Genomic DNA, 17,800 nt, shown 5'->3' with positions numbered 1-17,800 from the left:
TCCTGAAAGAAAATATTCGCTTAAGGTATTTTTATTCCTATACAACTGATGTTACGTTTAGATTGGCCACTAAAACCAGAAACTAAAGTAACCAGCTGATTGACAGATTCCTATATGGTATCATAAAAATATCATTCAAAAATGTCGCTGCTTGAAACTCCTCAAACTAGAAAAGCAGAAGATAAACTAATTAAAAATTATCAGTTTTGATCCCATCTAATAACAAAACTTGAAGCCTTATTACGTTTGTGGATTCACTGTGTTATGATTTACTGTGTTATACTCATGCCACATGTTTTTAGTATTGACTAGCATATTGCAATTGAACAAAACGTGTTCTGAAATTTTATTTCTTTGGTTATTTGAGTAAAGTGTAACCCAATTAGATGGGGGACCGGCTCTTAGCGACGTAGGACTGAACAAGATGGTTCTCTACGCTGCAATTTGACATGTTGTTGTGGAACTGCGCCAATTGGTATGCAGAATCCTAAATTCTACAACGGCATTTTGCCCTGTGTTACCCGATATAATTTGAAAATGCGCGAACTCCTGGAGATGACATATATTTTACTTTGGAACTTCATAGTTTTTTATTTCCTTATTGTAGACAAGTGGCAAAATGCAACTCTGACTGAAATGTTCATCAAGGGGAGGAGTACGTTCATTTGGGAATTGTAGACGGATGGCAAATAGTGTTTATTTTTTGTTGGGAAACGGCTGCGGAATCTGCGCCTCAGGACATTGGAACCGTCCCTGTCTGTAACTCAATATAGCCTATACGAGGAAACGACAGACAGAGGGTGGAAACTATTTCAGCAATGTTCTGCGAAGCTTCGTGTCCCCCTTGACTGCAGGACAGCGTCGAAACTGTCTCTGCGTGAAGAAAAAGGAATATCTCGTTAACCAATCAAACCTATGTTATGTAATGGTTGCTCAAGTCACAGTATTTTCCGTTGTTCACGACAACGCTAAGTCTGCTGTTTGATAGAATCAGAATCATCCGTATGAATGCACAGTACTTCTTCAAACTACCCGAATCAGTTACTGGTCTCTGAGAATGGAAGTTTCGATCTTGTCTCCTTCTAGATGAATTTCTGCGGACTGCAAGAAGACGAGTATCATTTCTATACCGGAGACCAGACAGAGGTAAATGTGCCATCTCAGTTATTTTACAAATTCAGTCACATTGTCAAAGAGCAATAGCCTCATTCCATTAAAGACGTTACAGAATTACTTGGAACTGTGTACAAGAAGCTAAACCAACAAAAATCGTGCAGTGTCCATTAGTTGCGAGGGGTAGTCACAGAGATTTAACTATCGTGATGAAAAAATAAAGTTACGCAGTTAAACTTTTACTTGTTTAGACGTAGATGTCTACGTACCTGGTACACACGGAAGTCCGAGCGCGACAACACCGCTACAGTATCCAAAACAAAATGGCGCAACACACTGATACAGCGGCCACTGGTGGCATGATGCTGATCTGTGGCCCCGGATTCTGATGTTTAGCGAGACTGAAGACACGTACATGCAAAGAAAGAAAAAATTAATTTCATACTTTTATTTTTTTGGAGTAATAATTAAATCGTTATGACTGAAAGCGGAAGTTAGTTCGTTACGTGCTTCAGGAATCATATTCAAGCTAAACGTCATGATATGGTTCGTAGGAGCAGAACAAACATAGAACACATATTTAAAAAATTATAATGTTTATATGGCTACAATTTAGTCATTTTTGTACAATTAATTTCTTCTATTCAAGAAATTCTCTGTGCTAAAGGACGATTTGTAAGGAGAAACTGTAATGTACATTTTAATACACTTCAGTTGTGAGACTTTTATTTCCAAGGGTAGATTGTCAAAGAGTTTTATAGATGCTTATTTCACCCCTCATGTGCCAAAGTGACATTCATCAAACGGTTCTGCGGATTATTTTTTCCTTCTAGTGTTGCACTTTTTAATGTCTCTGTTACTGTCAAATTCAGAAGGAATGCTGATAATAAATTACATAGGTCAGTAAATGCACTGTGACGATGTGCCAAATATTACCAGTCACTTAAAGAGATCCCTGTAAGATGTACGCTTGTGGACACCCCACATATAATTCTAATTACCTGCTTTCTTAGTTGAGTGAGCAGTTGCCCCAGAATATCAAAAAATGGTTCAAATGGCTCTAAGCACTATGGGACTTAACATCTGAGGTCATCAGTCCCCTAGACTTAGAACTACTTACACCTAACTAACCTAAGGACATCACGCACGTCCATTCCCGAGGCAGGATTCGAACCTGCGACTGTAGTGGTCACGCGGTTCCAGACTGAAGCGCCTAGTACCGCACGGCCTCAGCGGCCGGCCCAGAATATCGTCCCATAAGGCATCAGTGAATGAAATTATGCTAAAGTGGTAACTTACTTCTGTATCCCCAAAGTAAGTAATTGTTCTTGTAACGAAAGCAACCGAACCTAAGTGTTTGAGTAGGTCTACTATATGGTTTTTACAGTTTAATTTTTCATCATTACGCACACCTAAGAACCTGAATCTTTCTATCCTGTTTATTGTTTCTTTTTTATATGCGCTGTTTTTCTTAAGTAGTCTTAAGCTTTCCCACTTTTGCAAAGCAAGTTATTAACTTTCATAATTGCATCTTTTACTATTTTCTCTGTTTATGCTTCAATGTTCAGTTTGACAACAATGTTTGTGTCACTTGCAAGCAGGAGTACAGATTTGTTCGTTGGCAACCCTGGGGTTTCAGAAGACGACTGCTCATAAACTGCAAGACACACAGAAAATAGATGCAAAAAAATGTTCAAATGTGTGTGAAATCTTATGGGACTTAACTGCTAAGGTCATCAGTCTCTAAGCTTACACACTACTTAACCTAAATTATCCTAAGGACAAACACACACACCCATGCCCGAGGGAGGACTCGAACCTCCGCCGGAACCAGCCGCACAGTCGATGACTGCAGCGCCCTTAGACCGCTCGGCTAGTCCCGCGCGACAGAAAATAGATGCAAGTCAGTGGATGTCACGTCTCCAAGTCTTAAATCACATTAGATGTGCTCAATATGGGCAGTGTTTGTTATTTGGCAACCATCAGTACGGACAGAAGAGCATATGTGCGCAATTCATTGAAGTTGCTATGACAACGGCCCGCTTTTGAAATCTCTTCGCTGTATTGCCTGTCTCTGGGCACGAACTAATTTGATCCAACGATATATACTGAGGTGGCAGAAGTGATGCGACAGCGATATTTACATATACAGATGGCAATGATATCGTATACGGAAGATATAAAAGGCAGTACATTTGGTGGAGCTGTTGTCTGTACACTGACGATTCACGGTAAAAGGTTTTCGACATGATTATGGCTGAACGCGGAATCTTAGTTGGAGCTAGATGCATCTAACATTCCATTTCGGATATCGTCAGGGAACTCAATACTCTGAGATCCGTGGGGTCAACAATGTACCAAGAATACTGAATTTCAAGCATTACCTCTCACCAAGTACAACACGGTGGACGACGGCCTTCACTTAACGACCGAGAGCAACGGCGTTAGCAAAGTGTTCATTGCTTGCAGACAAGCGACTCTGCGTGAAATAACCGGAGAAATGAATGTGAGACGTACGACGAACGTATCATTAGAAACAGTGTGTTAACGGGCCACGGAAGCAGACGACCGATGCGAGTGTCTTTGCTAACGGCACGTCATCAACTGTAGCGCGTCTCCTGGATCGTGACCATATTAGTTGAACCCTAGACAATCGGAAAACTGTGGCCTGCTCAGATGAGTTCCGATTTGTGTTGGTAACAGCTGATGGTAGGGTTCGAGTTTGGTGCAGACCCTGTGAAGCCATGGACCCAAATTGTCAGCAAGGCACTGTGCAAGCTCGTGGTGGCTGCATAATGGTGTGGGCTGCGTTTACATCGAATGGAATGGGTCCTCTGATCCATCTCAACCGATAGTTGACTGGAAATGGTGATGTCTGGCTTCTTGGTGCCCATTTGCAGCCTTTCATGGACTTCGTGTTCCCAAACAAAGTTGTCGTCTCACCGGTCCATAATTGTTCAGATTGCTTTGAACCACATTCCTGACAATTTGAGCGAATAATCTGGCCCATAGAACATTTATGGAACATACTCGAAAGGTCAGCTCGTGCACAAAATCCTGAACTGGCAACATTTATACAATTATGGACGGCTATAGAGGCAGCATTGCTCAGTAATTCTGTAGGGGACTTCCAAAAGACTTGTTGGGTCCGTGCCAGTCGCGTTGCTGCACTACGCTGGGTAAAAGGTGGACCGACACGATATTGGGAGGTATCCCGTAACTTTTCTCATCTCTGAGGAGATGATTTGCTTATATATTCTGACACGCCTGGCCCCAAGGGGCGCGCTCTGCAACTACGCCACGTGGAGTATCACGAATCGGAACTTCGAGACATGCTCTATCCACTGATATGTCACTTTTCTGTACGTATCGTAGTTTTATCTTAGTCGTCTTCTGCAGCCCTGGACGTATTTGTGAATAGCACTGTATTTCTGTCGCCTGATGCAAATGGCCGTGGCATGACCGGCCGCACTGTGAGCCGCTGTGTGCGCGTCCGGCAGGGCGACCTGACGGCGGACGGCTGCTGGGAGATGGTGCTGGACAGCAACCTGTACGTGAACCCGCTGGAGGGCAGCCCGGTGGACGGCAGCCCGCCCGCCGCGCTGCAGCCGCCGCTGGCGCCGTCGGCGCTGCCCGTCAAGAAGAGCGCCTCCAGCGACAAGGCGCTGCGCAGCCTGGGCGCCTCGCCGCTCGACGAGGCCTTCAAGGGCTTCGGCGCGCCCGAGCGCGAGCGCGGCTCCCGGGGGTCGCTCAACGACGCGCCGCTGCCCAAGCACCGCAAGACGCGCTTCCAGCAGGTCGGTAGGCGCAAAGTGAGTGCTCCTTCCGTCCTTCTCGCCTACTCTTAACGACTGTACACTCGCTTTCGCAGCGCAGAACGAAAGTCTGTCGGCCTGGCACCGATATGGCGTTGGCGTCAACAAGTTTACTTCCGTTATCTTGGAATACACTGACGGACATGGAAAATCTTACATCGCGGAAAACCAGTCCGATGTTTCTTAAACTTTGTGGAAATGCTCGTCACATGACAGATCCAGTATTGCGATAATGACCAAACATTCACTTCATTCGCAACTCCCTTATGCCGTGGCCACACAGTCTGTCCAATCGAACGTCAAAATTAAGCTTTCCAAGTTTCTGAGAACATAGTGTGGAAGAAGCACGTTAGGAGTTCTTTCCGAACGATCAATATCTAGCATGTCAGATATTGTGAACTGGCTTTTGAAGGGCAGTGATATCTACATTACCTGAATGTACACTACTCGCCTTTAAAATTACTACACCAAGAAGAAATGCAGATGATAAACGGGTATTCATTGGACAAATATATTACACTAGAACTGACATGTGCTTACATTTTCACGCAGTTTGGGTGCATAGATCCTCAGAAATCAGTACCGAGAACAACCACCTCCGGCCGTAATAACGGCCTTGATACGCCTGGGCATTGAGTCAAACAGAGCTTGGATCGCGTGTACAGGTACAGCTGCCCATGCAGCTTCAACACGATACCACAGTTCATCAAGAGTAGTGACTGGCGTATTGTGACGAGCCAGTTGCTCGGCCACCATTGACCAGACGTTTTCAGTTGGTGAGAGATCTGGAGAATGTGCTGGCCAGGACAGCAGTCGAACATTTTCTGTATCCAGAATGGCCCGTACAGGACCTGCAACATGCGGTCGTGCATTATCCTGCTGAAATGTAGGGTTTCGCAGGGATCGAATGAAGGGTAGAGCCACGGGTCGTAACACATCTGAAACGTAACGTCCACTGTTCAAAGTGCCGTCAATGCGAACAAGAGGTGACCGATACGTGTAACCAATGGCACCACATACCATCACGCCGGGTGATACGCCTGTGTGGCGATGACGAATACACTCTTCCAATGTGCGTTCACCGCGATGTCGCCAAACACAGATGCGACTATCATGATGCTGTAAACAGAACCTTGATTCATCCGAAAAAAAGACGTTTTGCCATTCGTGCAACCAGGTTCGTCGTTGAGTACACCATCGCAGGCGCTTCTGTCTGTTATGCAGCGTCAAGGGTAACCGCAGCCATGTTCTCCGAACTGATAGTCCATGCTGCTGCAAACATCGTCGAACTGTTCGTGCAGATGGATGTTGTCTTGAAAACGTCCCCATCTGTTGACTCAGGAATCGAGATGTGGCTGCACGATCCGTTACAGCCATGCGGATAAGATGCCTGTCATCTCGACTGCTAGTGATACGAGGCCGCTGGGATCCAGCACGGCGTTCCGTGTTACCCTCCTGAACCCACCGATTCCATATTCTGCTAACAGTCATTGGATGTCGACCAACGCGAGCAGCAAAGCCGCGATACGATAGACGGAAATCGCGATAGGTTACAATTCGACCTTTATCAAAGTCGGAAACGTGATGGTACGCATTTCTCCTCCTTACACGAGGCATCGCAACAACGTTTCACCAGGAAACGCCGGTCAACTGCTGTTTGTGTATGACAAATCGGTTGGAAACATTCCTCACGTCAGCACGTTGTAGGTGTCGCCACCGGCGCCAACCTAGTGTGAATGCTCTGAAAAGCTAATTATTTGCATATCATATCATCTTCTTCCTGTCGGTAAAATTTCGCGTCTGTAGCCCGTCATCTTAATAGTGTTGCAATTTTAATTGCCAGTAGTGTATAACTCAGGTCTCTGAGCAAATAAGTTCATCGTGCCTGCAGATTCATGTGCTTTGCACAGCCCGTGGTATCTTATTTTGGAAGTCAAATTTCTATCAGTCTGTACGTGACGAAGAATTGTTTACTTGTTTCTTGTTTTGAACTTTATGTTAATATGCGATGGAACAGGCCGATGTTAGAGCGGAAACGGAAAGTATATTTCTTTATGTACTAGTGACAATTCGTAGCAACCACATTATAGTTCGATAATAAATGAAATTTCAGCATCTATAGCTGGAGTTCGGCATCCAGATAATATAGTGATCACTGGTTTAAACGTTGAACAATGACATGGAAAAATGCCAAAAGGGTGGCATGACACCACCTCTTTTCACTTCGGACTCGCGCGACGTAATATTGGCTTTCAGGTGAAGCCTATATGAATATATGTAAACACCAGAAAATTGAGGATTTCTCGAAAAAGCGTCGTTAATTGTACGATTTGATGCAATCAAAAGACAGGCAACATGATATTCGTGGTTAAAGAATTATTGTAACCTGCGTATTATGGAAGTATACCGTTTCAAGGCAATAGCACATTGATGATCTATGATAAACGCATTGTTCTTTGTACAGTTTATTATACACACATCAAAAAAAGTTTTGCATCACCCCTGTTCCCAGAACTCCTGAAGATAGACGCTGACTGTGGATACTGTATCACAGACACAGCCCCTTGGACTGTTCAGAGATGTCACTAAAATCATCCAAAGATGTAAACAGCCATGCATGAGCAGCGCCTATTAGACGGAGGGGGCCCGACAGCCGATCAGTTCCATTCATTTCACCAGGAAGGAGGTACACGGCTCGTGTTGTCTGTAGTTCAACCACGCCTAGACGGTCAATACCGCGGTTCGATCGCGTCCGCATTGTTACTTTGTGCCAGGAAGGGCTCTCAACAAGTGAAGTGTTCAGACGTCTCGGAGTGAACCAAAGCGATATGAAACGTCCCCTTAGAAAAATTAATGAATTACTGTGCTGATAAACCTCTTACATTATTTGATTTTCAAACAGCTGAGCAAAACTGAACGTACTCAGACATTACTCTCTTTAGTTATTCTGATCAACACTAAACTGACACACAATATTTTTAGCGCAACGCAATCTGACTTTCAAAAATCCCTACAAAAGAATGGCCCTGACTAACATTAACCTATACGTTTCACAAATCACTTACCTCACAAAAATCTTCATTACTCGAACTACTGCAATACAGCGAGCGCCACTACTGCCAGCTAAATAAAAGATTCAAACTACTGAAGGCACTAACTACTGATAGGCATAGTTAGCAAATGAAAGATTTTGATAGAGAACAAACAATGTATTTACCTTAATAGTGTTCAAAAGTGATAATATATATATCAGTCCATGATATCGAATATTACAAATTTACTCTTTCTGATGGACACACGTCCAGATCGTCCGCTCTCAAAATTCCGCCATCTCCCTCCCCACATCCACCACTGTTGGCCGCTCACCTCCAACTGCACAACGCTACGCGCTGTTAACAGCCAACAGCCCAACACTACAATAGCGAATATTACAACAATGCACCCAGCCACAGACTGCACACAGCACAGCCAGTGATTTTCATACAGTGCGCTACGTGGCGTTACCAATATAAAAACCTAAACAGCCTACTTACGGATGTTGTTCGGACATGGAGGTGATACAGACAGACAGGAACTGTCGATGACATGCCTCGCTCAGGCCGCCCAAGGGCTACTGTCTACTGATTATGGCTAGGAGGAACCCTGACAGCAACGCCACCATGTTGTGTAATGCTTTTCGTGCAGCCACAGGACTTCGTGTAACGACTCAAACTGTACGCAATAGGTTGAATGATGTGCAACTTCACTTCCAACGCCCATGGCGAGGTCCATCTTTGGAACCACGACACCATGCAGCGTGATACAGATGGGCCCAACAATACGCCGAATGGACCGCTCAGGTTTGGCATCACGTTCTCTTCACCGATGAGTGTCGCATATGCCTTCAATCAGACAATCGTCGGAGACGTATTTGGAGGCAACCCTGTCAGGCTAAACGCCTTAGACACATTGTCCAGCAAGTGCAGCAAGGTGGAAGTTCGCTGATGTTTTGGATGGCATTATGTGGGCATGACGTACGCCGCTGGTGGTCATGGAAGGCGCCATAACGGCTGCACGATACGTGAATGGCATCCTCCGACCGACAGTGCAACCATATAGGCAGCATATTGGCGAGGCATTCGTCTTCATGGACGACAATTCGTGCTCCTATCGTGCACATCTTGTGAACGACTTCCTTCAGGATAACGACATCGCTCGACTAGAGTGGCCAGCATGTTCTCCAGACATAAACCACATCGAGCATGCCTGGAATATACTGAGAAGGGCTGTTGATGGACGAAGTAACCCACCAACCACTCTGAAGGATCTACGCCGAGTCGCCATTGAGGAGTGGCATAATCTGCACCAACTGTGCCTCGATGAATACAGGCAAGAGGACGTGGTACTGGGTATTAGAGGCACCGGTGTGTACAGCAGTCTGGACCACCACCTCTGAAGGTCTCGCTGTATGGTGGTACAACATACAAAGTGTGGTTTTCATGAGCAATAAAAAGGCCAGAAGTAATGTTTATGTTGATCTCTATTCCAGTTTTCTTTACTGGTTCTGGAAGTCTCGGAACCAAGGTGATTCAAAACTTCTTTTGATGAGTGTTAATGTCATTTAATGACATATCTGCGATTAAAGCTTCCACGAGATGTTAACACGCAAAGTATGGCCGTACGTCGTTCATGGGCTTTACAGCGTAATGACGTCGAATCGTAAGGTTAGGGGTGATACGTTGTTGCTTCGCGTCTCACAGGATCCAAATATTTTTTTACCGACCTTCGGATTTTTATTAGGTTCTGATACTTTCTTATTAATAATAGAAGTATGTTCTATAACATTCGATACTACGTAAATATAAGTTCACTCTTTCTGAGGAGTGAGTTTGTGCGACTGGCTTTATCTACAAGACAGCTTGTACTACTTGCAGTAAGATATTTTACACTTTCTTGTTTCAAGTCTTGTGTCTCACGCGTTGTAAATATTCTGCTACTGAATAGGGACAGTTCAAAAATGTTCAAATGTGTGTGCAATCGTATGGGACTTAACTGCTAAGGTCATCAGTCCATAAGCTTACACACTACTTAACCTAAAGTATCCTAAGGACAAACGAACACGCCCATGCCCGAGGGAGGACTCGAACCTCCGCCGGGACAATAGGGACAGTGATCACGTACGAATGGCCCTAGGGTTTTACTAAAAATGGGAATGATGAAATAATTGTTATCTTTTATGGGCAAAGGAGTAAATGTGCATTTTGGTACAGCTAACGTAGGAACGCTACGTCCGCCCACTCCATAAACAGTATGGTCTGCGAGCGAAATAAAGCCGAAAACTGCAGCGCGCTGCGGTAGCTTATACCACGATGAGGGACACGTGCTGTATGCGCAAGTCGCATCATTTATGAGCGTTCAGCAACACACTGAACTCGGCGTGTTTAGCGTTGACGTTCGAAAGCACTGTCCGTGTGCCGACGACTTTACTGACGTCAGTATGAGGCGTACTCCCCCCACACATCAACGCACTCGTCTATTTGTTGTGGCATGGAAGCAAAGAGCCCCCAGATATCGTCTACATGAATTTCTTACCATACCTAAAGCACTGTATTTTTTCTTGAACATTGCTGGCTGGAAGCAGGTGCGAAAGCGTGCGTCTTTCCAACGCATCCCAGTTATCCTCTTACAGGTGACAATTCAGAAACTCGGGTACGACAGTCAGTGATCTATACAGTCCTCAAGGCGTTTTTGGTGTGTACTGCAGTGTTTTGCGTAGTCTTACTGGAATATGGCATTTGGTACCCATGTCATGAAGGGCACGATAGCAGTGCTTACCATTCTCCCCACATTCAGCCTACCTTCTACAATTAACACATCCGTTCTATTGTCGTACCGAATAGCTTTCCACAACATAATTCCAAGAAGTAGAAAAGTATAGTTCTCGAGATTCGCTGCTCGATGTGACCTTTCACCAAGTCCTCTACGGATAAGTTGGCGTCGATCTGACTACCCCAAGCAAAAACGATACCCATTGTCGAACACCACATAATGCGACTAAATACCCCAGTTCCCTCTGGCTCTACACAATGTAACTCCCTGTTGCCTGAACTATGGTGTCAACGGTAAACGACTCTAGATCTCTAGATCTCAACCCACTTTCCAGTAATCTGTTCCTTACGTTTCGTGATGACATACCGTCTGTGATCTCTACCTGTATTTCATCTGTTGTCATCCATCTATTCTTCATAACCAATTGAACAATTCTATAATCCCCTAGCGGTGTAGTTCTTCTGGAATGGTACTTGCCTAGAACTCTTGGTACACTTTTATCGCCGGCCGCTGTGGCAGAACAGTTCTAGGCGCTTCAGTCTGGAACTGCGCGACTACTACGGTCGCAGGTTGGAATCCTGCCTCGGGCATGGATGTGTCTGATGTCCTTAGGTTAGTTAGGATTAAGTAGTTCTTTCTAGGGGACTGATGACCTCATATGTTAAGTCCCATAGTGATCAGAGACATTTGAACCATTTCGGAACACTTTTACCCTGCATTCCTCCTCCTTATAGCTCACTCTGCAGTCGCGACACAATAGCCAACTGTCTGATTCCCTCATCTCCCTCACGCTAATGGGTAGACCTTTCTCAAAAGCCGTAAGATGCGATGAGCTACACGTGCATATCTTCTGGGCGTGCTGTTTTGCGATTTCTACCTGAAAATTTTCAGTAACGTTCACACACCCAACCACAATCGTGTATTCACAGCGTTCTCCATATCTATGAATGACTTTTTTCTGTATTGAAAACATTGAAAATAAGCTCCCATGACGATTAGATTTTAATCAGAGTACCCTACAGAATGGAAATCCTGGAGTGCTCTTTGGTAGCTTTCGATCAAGGTGCTCACACTGTAACATTTTCCCTGACCATCGGTTGATATTGCGAAGGTTTTTTAAAGTGGTCGTCGTTTGAGTGTTTTCATTCACATCTATTAGAAGGAGTAAATTTCTTTGTTTGAGATATTCAGGCACAGCTGCAAAATGTCAAATGAATTTTACTTCCTGTTTCAATACTTCAGAAATCAACTGTCACATTTTAACATGACCATATTTGTCTTCAAGGCAGCCCACATGTAGTCGCCTTAAGGGGATACGGAATCGGATTTTGGGTTAAAAAATCGAATTTTTTTTTATTGGCGTATTATATTCTGCCATGTTTCCTCTTTAAAATGACGTATCATACATAGCTCTACTACAATTATAACTATTTTATTTTTATATATTTGTGAAATCGGGTATTGCGCTTTAGTTATACACGTCTCTCGTGGCTGACCATGAACTTTTTGGCAGTACCTTTAAAGTGACATGAATTCAAATATCCCGGTTTCCAGCGACTATTTATACACTAGTTGCCCGAAAATGTTTCTCTCTGGTTTCCTCAAGTTACTCTTTGACTTTGTGGCGGGACTGTTTTGTAAACAGTGTGATATAAGAAAGTAGTTGTTGTTGAGTTATTTCGTATTTAGTGCTTCATTTTTCGCAGTGAAAATGCCTAGAGCTAAAGCAAAAGTATTTAAAAAGCGTGTGAACTGGCAAAAGAAAAGAAATAATGATTCATTAGCAAAGCAAAGCAGTTCATCATCATCACTGTTGGAAAATGTGAATCCACTTATTACTGATTTGTCGAACGAACTTACACCAAATGAAAACAGTGCTTCTCATAAAAAACTAAGAGATTTGGAAGAGAAATATAATTTACTTGATAGAGGGAATGAAGTTTTTGAACTCATTGATACGAATATATTGTGTGAAGCTCTTGAAAACAGTTTGTGCTGCAAAAAATGTCATGGAAACGTTTCTCTGAAAGTAGAATCCCATGTTGGCCTGGCTGCCCAGTTTAATTTAATATGCAGTGTTTGTAAATACAGCTGTAAGTTTCCAAGTTCGGTTTCAGTAACTGTAAATAATGGATACAAGAAAACTGAACTTTATAGTGTAAATATTAGGTTAGTTTATGGATTGCGAGCAATTGGTAAGGGCAAAGCAGCTGGTGATATGCTATGTGGTGTTCTAAATCTTCCAAGTGCACCTTCAAAGTTTGAAGCTTACAATTATGTACTAGGATCTGCAGTTGAAGATGTAGCACAGAAGTCAATGCAGGTTGCTGTGGAAGAAGCAGTGGAAGAAAATGACGGCAGTCGTGACCTCACAGTGGCGTTTGATGGCACGTGGCAGAAAAGGGGCCACACCTCCAACAATGGTGTTGTAACAGCAACTAGTGTTGATACTGGCAAGGTTATTGATGTTGCAATAATGTCTAAATACTGTAGGTGCACAGGCAGGCTGAAAAATGAACACAGTGATGACTGTATTGCTAATTATTATGGTAGTAGTGGTGGCATGGAGGTTGCTGGGGTGAAGAAAATTTTTCATCGCTCTTCACAGTGGTATAATGTTCGCTATGTCAAATATCTGGGAGATGGTGACTCTAAAGCATTCAAAGAAGTTTTGGAAAGCAAACCATATGGGAACAGTGTAAATATAAGCAAACTTGAATGTATAGGACATGTGCAGAAGAGAATGGGTGCCAGGCTGAGAAGGTTAAAATCAGTTATGAAAGGGAAAAAACTAGATGATGGGAAAACCTTGGATGGCAGAGGAAGATTGACTGATTCCATAATAGACCACATTCAGAACTGCTATGGCCTTGCAATCAGGCAAAATACAGGCAATCTTGAAGAAATGAGGAGACCTATATGGGCTTTATATTTCCACACCGCATCCACGGATGAGCATCCACAACATGGTTTGTGCCCCAAAGGTGAAAACAGCTGGTGTAAATACAATAGGGGACTAACAACAGGAGAGAAATACATTCACCACCACAGTCTACCATCAGCCATCATGGCAGAAATAAAGCCCATTTTCAGAGATCTGGCTGACAGAAGTCTTCTGATGAAATGTCTTCACGGAAAAACGCAGAACCCCAACGAGTGCTTGAATAGTGTGATATGGCATCGTCTCCCGAAAACAGTGTTTGTCGGAATTAATACACTACATTTTGGTGTGTATGATGCTGTGGCAACCTTCAATCTTGGAAATATAACTAAATGCCAGGTCCTTCAAAAGTTGGGTATGTGTGTTGGTTCCCGTACGGTACGTGCTATGTTCTTTTTAGATCAGCACAGACTAAGGCATGCTGATAATATAATCAAGACATTAGTGAAAAAAGCAAGACAGGTGCAGAGGGGTGCCAAAAGAAGACTTGAAGATGATTATGAAGACTGTGAAGGGGGTATTAGCTACGGATCAGGAATGTTTTAATCTTCTTTCTCCGTTTCCCGTAAGTTTACTTTTTACTTCATCTAGGAACATTATCTCAGGTACTGGTCAACCTAGAAGTCTGAAATTTTTATGACGTAGTGACATAGGTCCCTATTACATACTGAAACAACGATTTTTTAATTACTTGATTTACAAAAGACTTAGGGGTGATAGTCTAGTAAAAAGCGATGGAAAAAATTTACTTAAAAATAAATGTACAATATCTCTGTAAGAAAATACTTTGACAATAAACTGTTGTTTCAGTATTGTTGTAACATATGAATGCACATACAGTAAAATTTTTACCTCTCTGTCTCCAGTAGTTTGTGAGAAAATGTTCCCTATAGTAGGCATATATTAACATTGCGGGGATAGGTGATTCCGTATCCCCTTAAATGAGCAAAACTAAAGTGAAAAAGTCGGAAAAAGTCTACAATATGGTATATTGTGCTGGGCGATTAAATGTGTATGAAGTAACTGATCCCATGGATATGTCACAGGAAAGATTACAGTAATCTTCATATGTAGAATTACCTATGAGAAGCCTTTACGCAAGATGGCTATTGTATTCGTTAATTCTTAACCAAGAACAAAACTAAATTCTCAGTAATATTTGGAAAGTCTTAAGAATATTAATAAATATCTTGCATCAATTTTTTACATTAATATTTACAGCTTAGTTTTTCCAACTTCATTTACATTTTTCATGAGTCACTGCGTAACATAAAGTGCAGCGTATTTTCTATTTATATTAGTTATTGCTCTTCTGATTCCATTCCCATATCCCTCTGTATGAGACTTTATCTCTCATGTTTTATTCTAACATGATGGTTGTGTAATATATAATGTGGCAACTCTGTTTCATGTATACGTTGAATACTAGTTTTGTAAAAAAGGTTGCAAGAGGACTATGTTGCCTTTCTTCCAAACATTCACACTCATTTCCAGGTCAGTGTACGCTTACGTCGCTTCTCGGTAAAACAATTTCATACCATCAGTGAGTCCACAAACTGTGAATATTTTAACTTATTTATACTCTCAATAAGTGTTACGCTGATAAGAACACGCTATCAAAGATGACAGAATGCTGATGATAACTTTGGAAAACACGTCACGTGCAAGAGATATATTGCAAAATTTACAGATCAAAGTGATACTCATAGGACGTTTCATGTGCTTGTTAACGTGTTACTCACTCCCTTGATATACTGAGTCTTGCCTTCAAAACTGACACCAGAATGAAACAACAAAATTCCATTTATATTAAAAATAATATACGACTAAAGAAAGAAAACTTGTACCAAACTACAAACTGACAAGTACAACCATGAAGAACCTCGAACCGCCATTACTATGAATTACCAAACATTTCCAAATGGTCCGCTGGATTACTAGTGTACTAGATACACTTGCAATTCTTTTGACTGTAAATTTCAGTCTCGTGGGCCAACTGCTACGGTTACACTATTACTTGGTTGTTGTAATAAATTATTAGACTCTGACCCAAAAAAGGAAGCAAGGAGAATTTGAGTTTAGTGTCCCATCGACGGCACGGTAATTAGAGAAGGAACAAGAACTTGAGTTACGATGGGATGGGGAAGGAAATCGACAGTACCGTTTTTAAGTGAAGCATCCCGAAATTTGCATGGGACAGTTTAGGGAAATCAAGGGGAAACAAATGTGGATGGCCAGGGGGGAACTGGACTGGCGTCCTTCTGGATGCGAGTCCAGTGTGCAAACAGCTGCGCCACCTCACTCGGTCTCTGGCCCAGGTATGGTCATTGTTTCCGGTGGTACTTACGCATACATTTGAAAATTTGTTTCATGGTAGAAGATGTACTTAATGGAAACAAAATAAAGAGAAAGTTTACTTCATCAAGTAACAGGAAGTGTGTTAAAATAGTATTATTCATACTGCTTGTATCCTTCAATTCAAACACTGATGTTATGTTACTTCTAGTTCTCCTTTACCAACGTCTAATGTTTAAATTTTGAACAAAAATCTTACAGGTATGTAAGCGAATAATGATGCAGAATTTTCAGTCCTTCAGGTCAGTAATGCAACTGATGTACATTTGACAGCAAAAAAAATGAGTCACAGCTGAATAAAACCAACATAACGTTGCTGTGTTGCAGGTCCTCTATACACGAAAACCCCGTGGGGTACAGTCGTTTGACTACACGCAATGGGTACCGCAAGAGACTACTAGAGACCAAAGACCTTTATGGCAGTCAGTCTAAGCGTCAAAAAATATCGTCATACAAAACATATTAGAAAACACGTTCTTAGCAATGAGACATCCCATTAAACTAACCTGAATTACAACAACTGACATTCCAAAAGTTCTGAGAAAACGGATTATTTTACATATATCGTACAGTAATCAATAGTCAAAATTAAATACTTGAGACAATATATGGAGCTACAAAGCTGTACAGCAATTGGAAAAAAGTTTTCGCTCTCGAAAAGGTTTTCCATCCGTGTGCTGAACATCACTCCACGGCGAGTGACTCTGGAAACTGGACATTGGACGAACCAGTAAAAACACGCGATTAACGGCAACAAGCACTCTACACAAATCTCAACTTTAACAGCGAGTCACCAGTAATATCATTGTTCTCGTAACACATCAACACCTACGTGTACACAAATTTGAACTTTAAATGACATGACCAACGTCGTCGTTCTGGACCTGGATTCAAACCCAGCACCTATAGCCATTTCTAACTAAGCTAAGCTTTGTTTGTCCGTTATTGAGACCCGATCACTAGGCATAAAGAGACGTGAAGTATAGACGTTTGCACCAGTATCAGTTATCAATTCAGATCCTGAAAATAAATGACGAAACTGTTTGTACTGAACTGGGAATCCTCTCATAACAGTTACCTTCCTGATAACCACCCTCAACGACGTTTCATATGGTGTTATTCACAAGGAACAAGGTACGCGCATGTTTAAATTTGAAATGCCATCATGTGAAGTTTGTGATAGGGATGCGTACCCAGCACCTAATCGGATTGTTAACGAAGTACGTAAAATCAGAAGTTAAATATCAAATGTTCTCACCAATAGCGAGATGTTGGAACCTTAAATGACGATAGAATTGTTTTTGCCTGACTGGGATTCGAACGCAACATCTAGCACCGTCGTTTTCTAACCAGGAACAGACGATAAATAGCTATTGTTGGTTCACCAGTAGCGAAATGTGCGCATGTTTAGCTAGACATCAGGCGACGAAAAATCCTGTGCTGAATGGAATTCAAACCCCGCACACGTGGTGATGAAAACACTTTAACTATCAAATTCTTTTCCAATAATAGCTATGAGTGGCATGTTTGTACTTTCAATGATGTGATGGAAAATTCTCTGCTGGCTAGAAGTTGAATCCACAACATATCGTCTTTGGTGATCACAACGAACACAACGTCAAACCCAAACCCGTTTTCGCCAGTAGGATGGAGAGGAATGTTTGAACTTGATAAGATGTAAGGAAACGTTTGATCTTGTAATGTTGTGATAAAAAGCTCATCATGTGGCTGTGAGTTGAAATGAACACGTTACAGCTGACAACGCACG

General features: G+C 42.5%; 1 protein-coding gene across 1 annotated transcript in view; it reads left to right on the top strand.

Annotated features, from left to right (window-relative positions):
- Window positions 1-17,800, top strand: part of LOC124789937 (putative lysozyme-like protein) — a 252,635-nt gene that overhangs the window by 36,223 nt on the left and 198,612 nt on the right. The window contains exon 4 of the mRNA XM_047257465.1: window positions 4,614-4,910. Within this exon, the coding sequence (XP_047113421.1) occupies window positions 4,614-4,910 (297 nt within the window). The remainder of the gene's footprint in view (window positions 1-4,613; window positions 4,911-17,800) is intronic.

The sequence above is a fragment of the Schistocerca piceifrons genome, chromosome 3 (assembly GCF_021461385.2).
Source record: "Schistocerca piceifrons isolate TAMUIC-IGC-003096 chromosome 3, iqSchPice1.1, whole genome shotgun sequence".
NCBI lineage: Eukaryota > Metazoa > Arthropoda > Insecta > Orthoptera > Acrididae > Schistocerca > Schistocerca piceifrons.
Note: the sequence above shows the minus strand (reverse complement) of the source record. Positions and strands in the feature narration are given on the sequence as shown.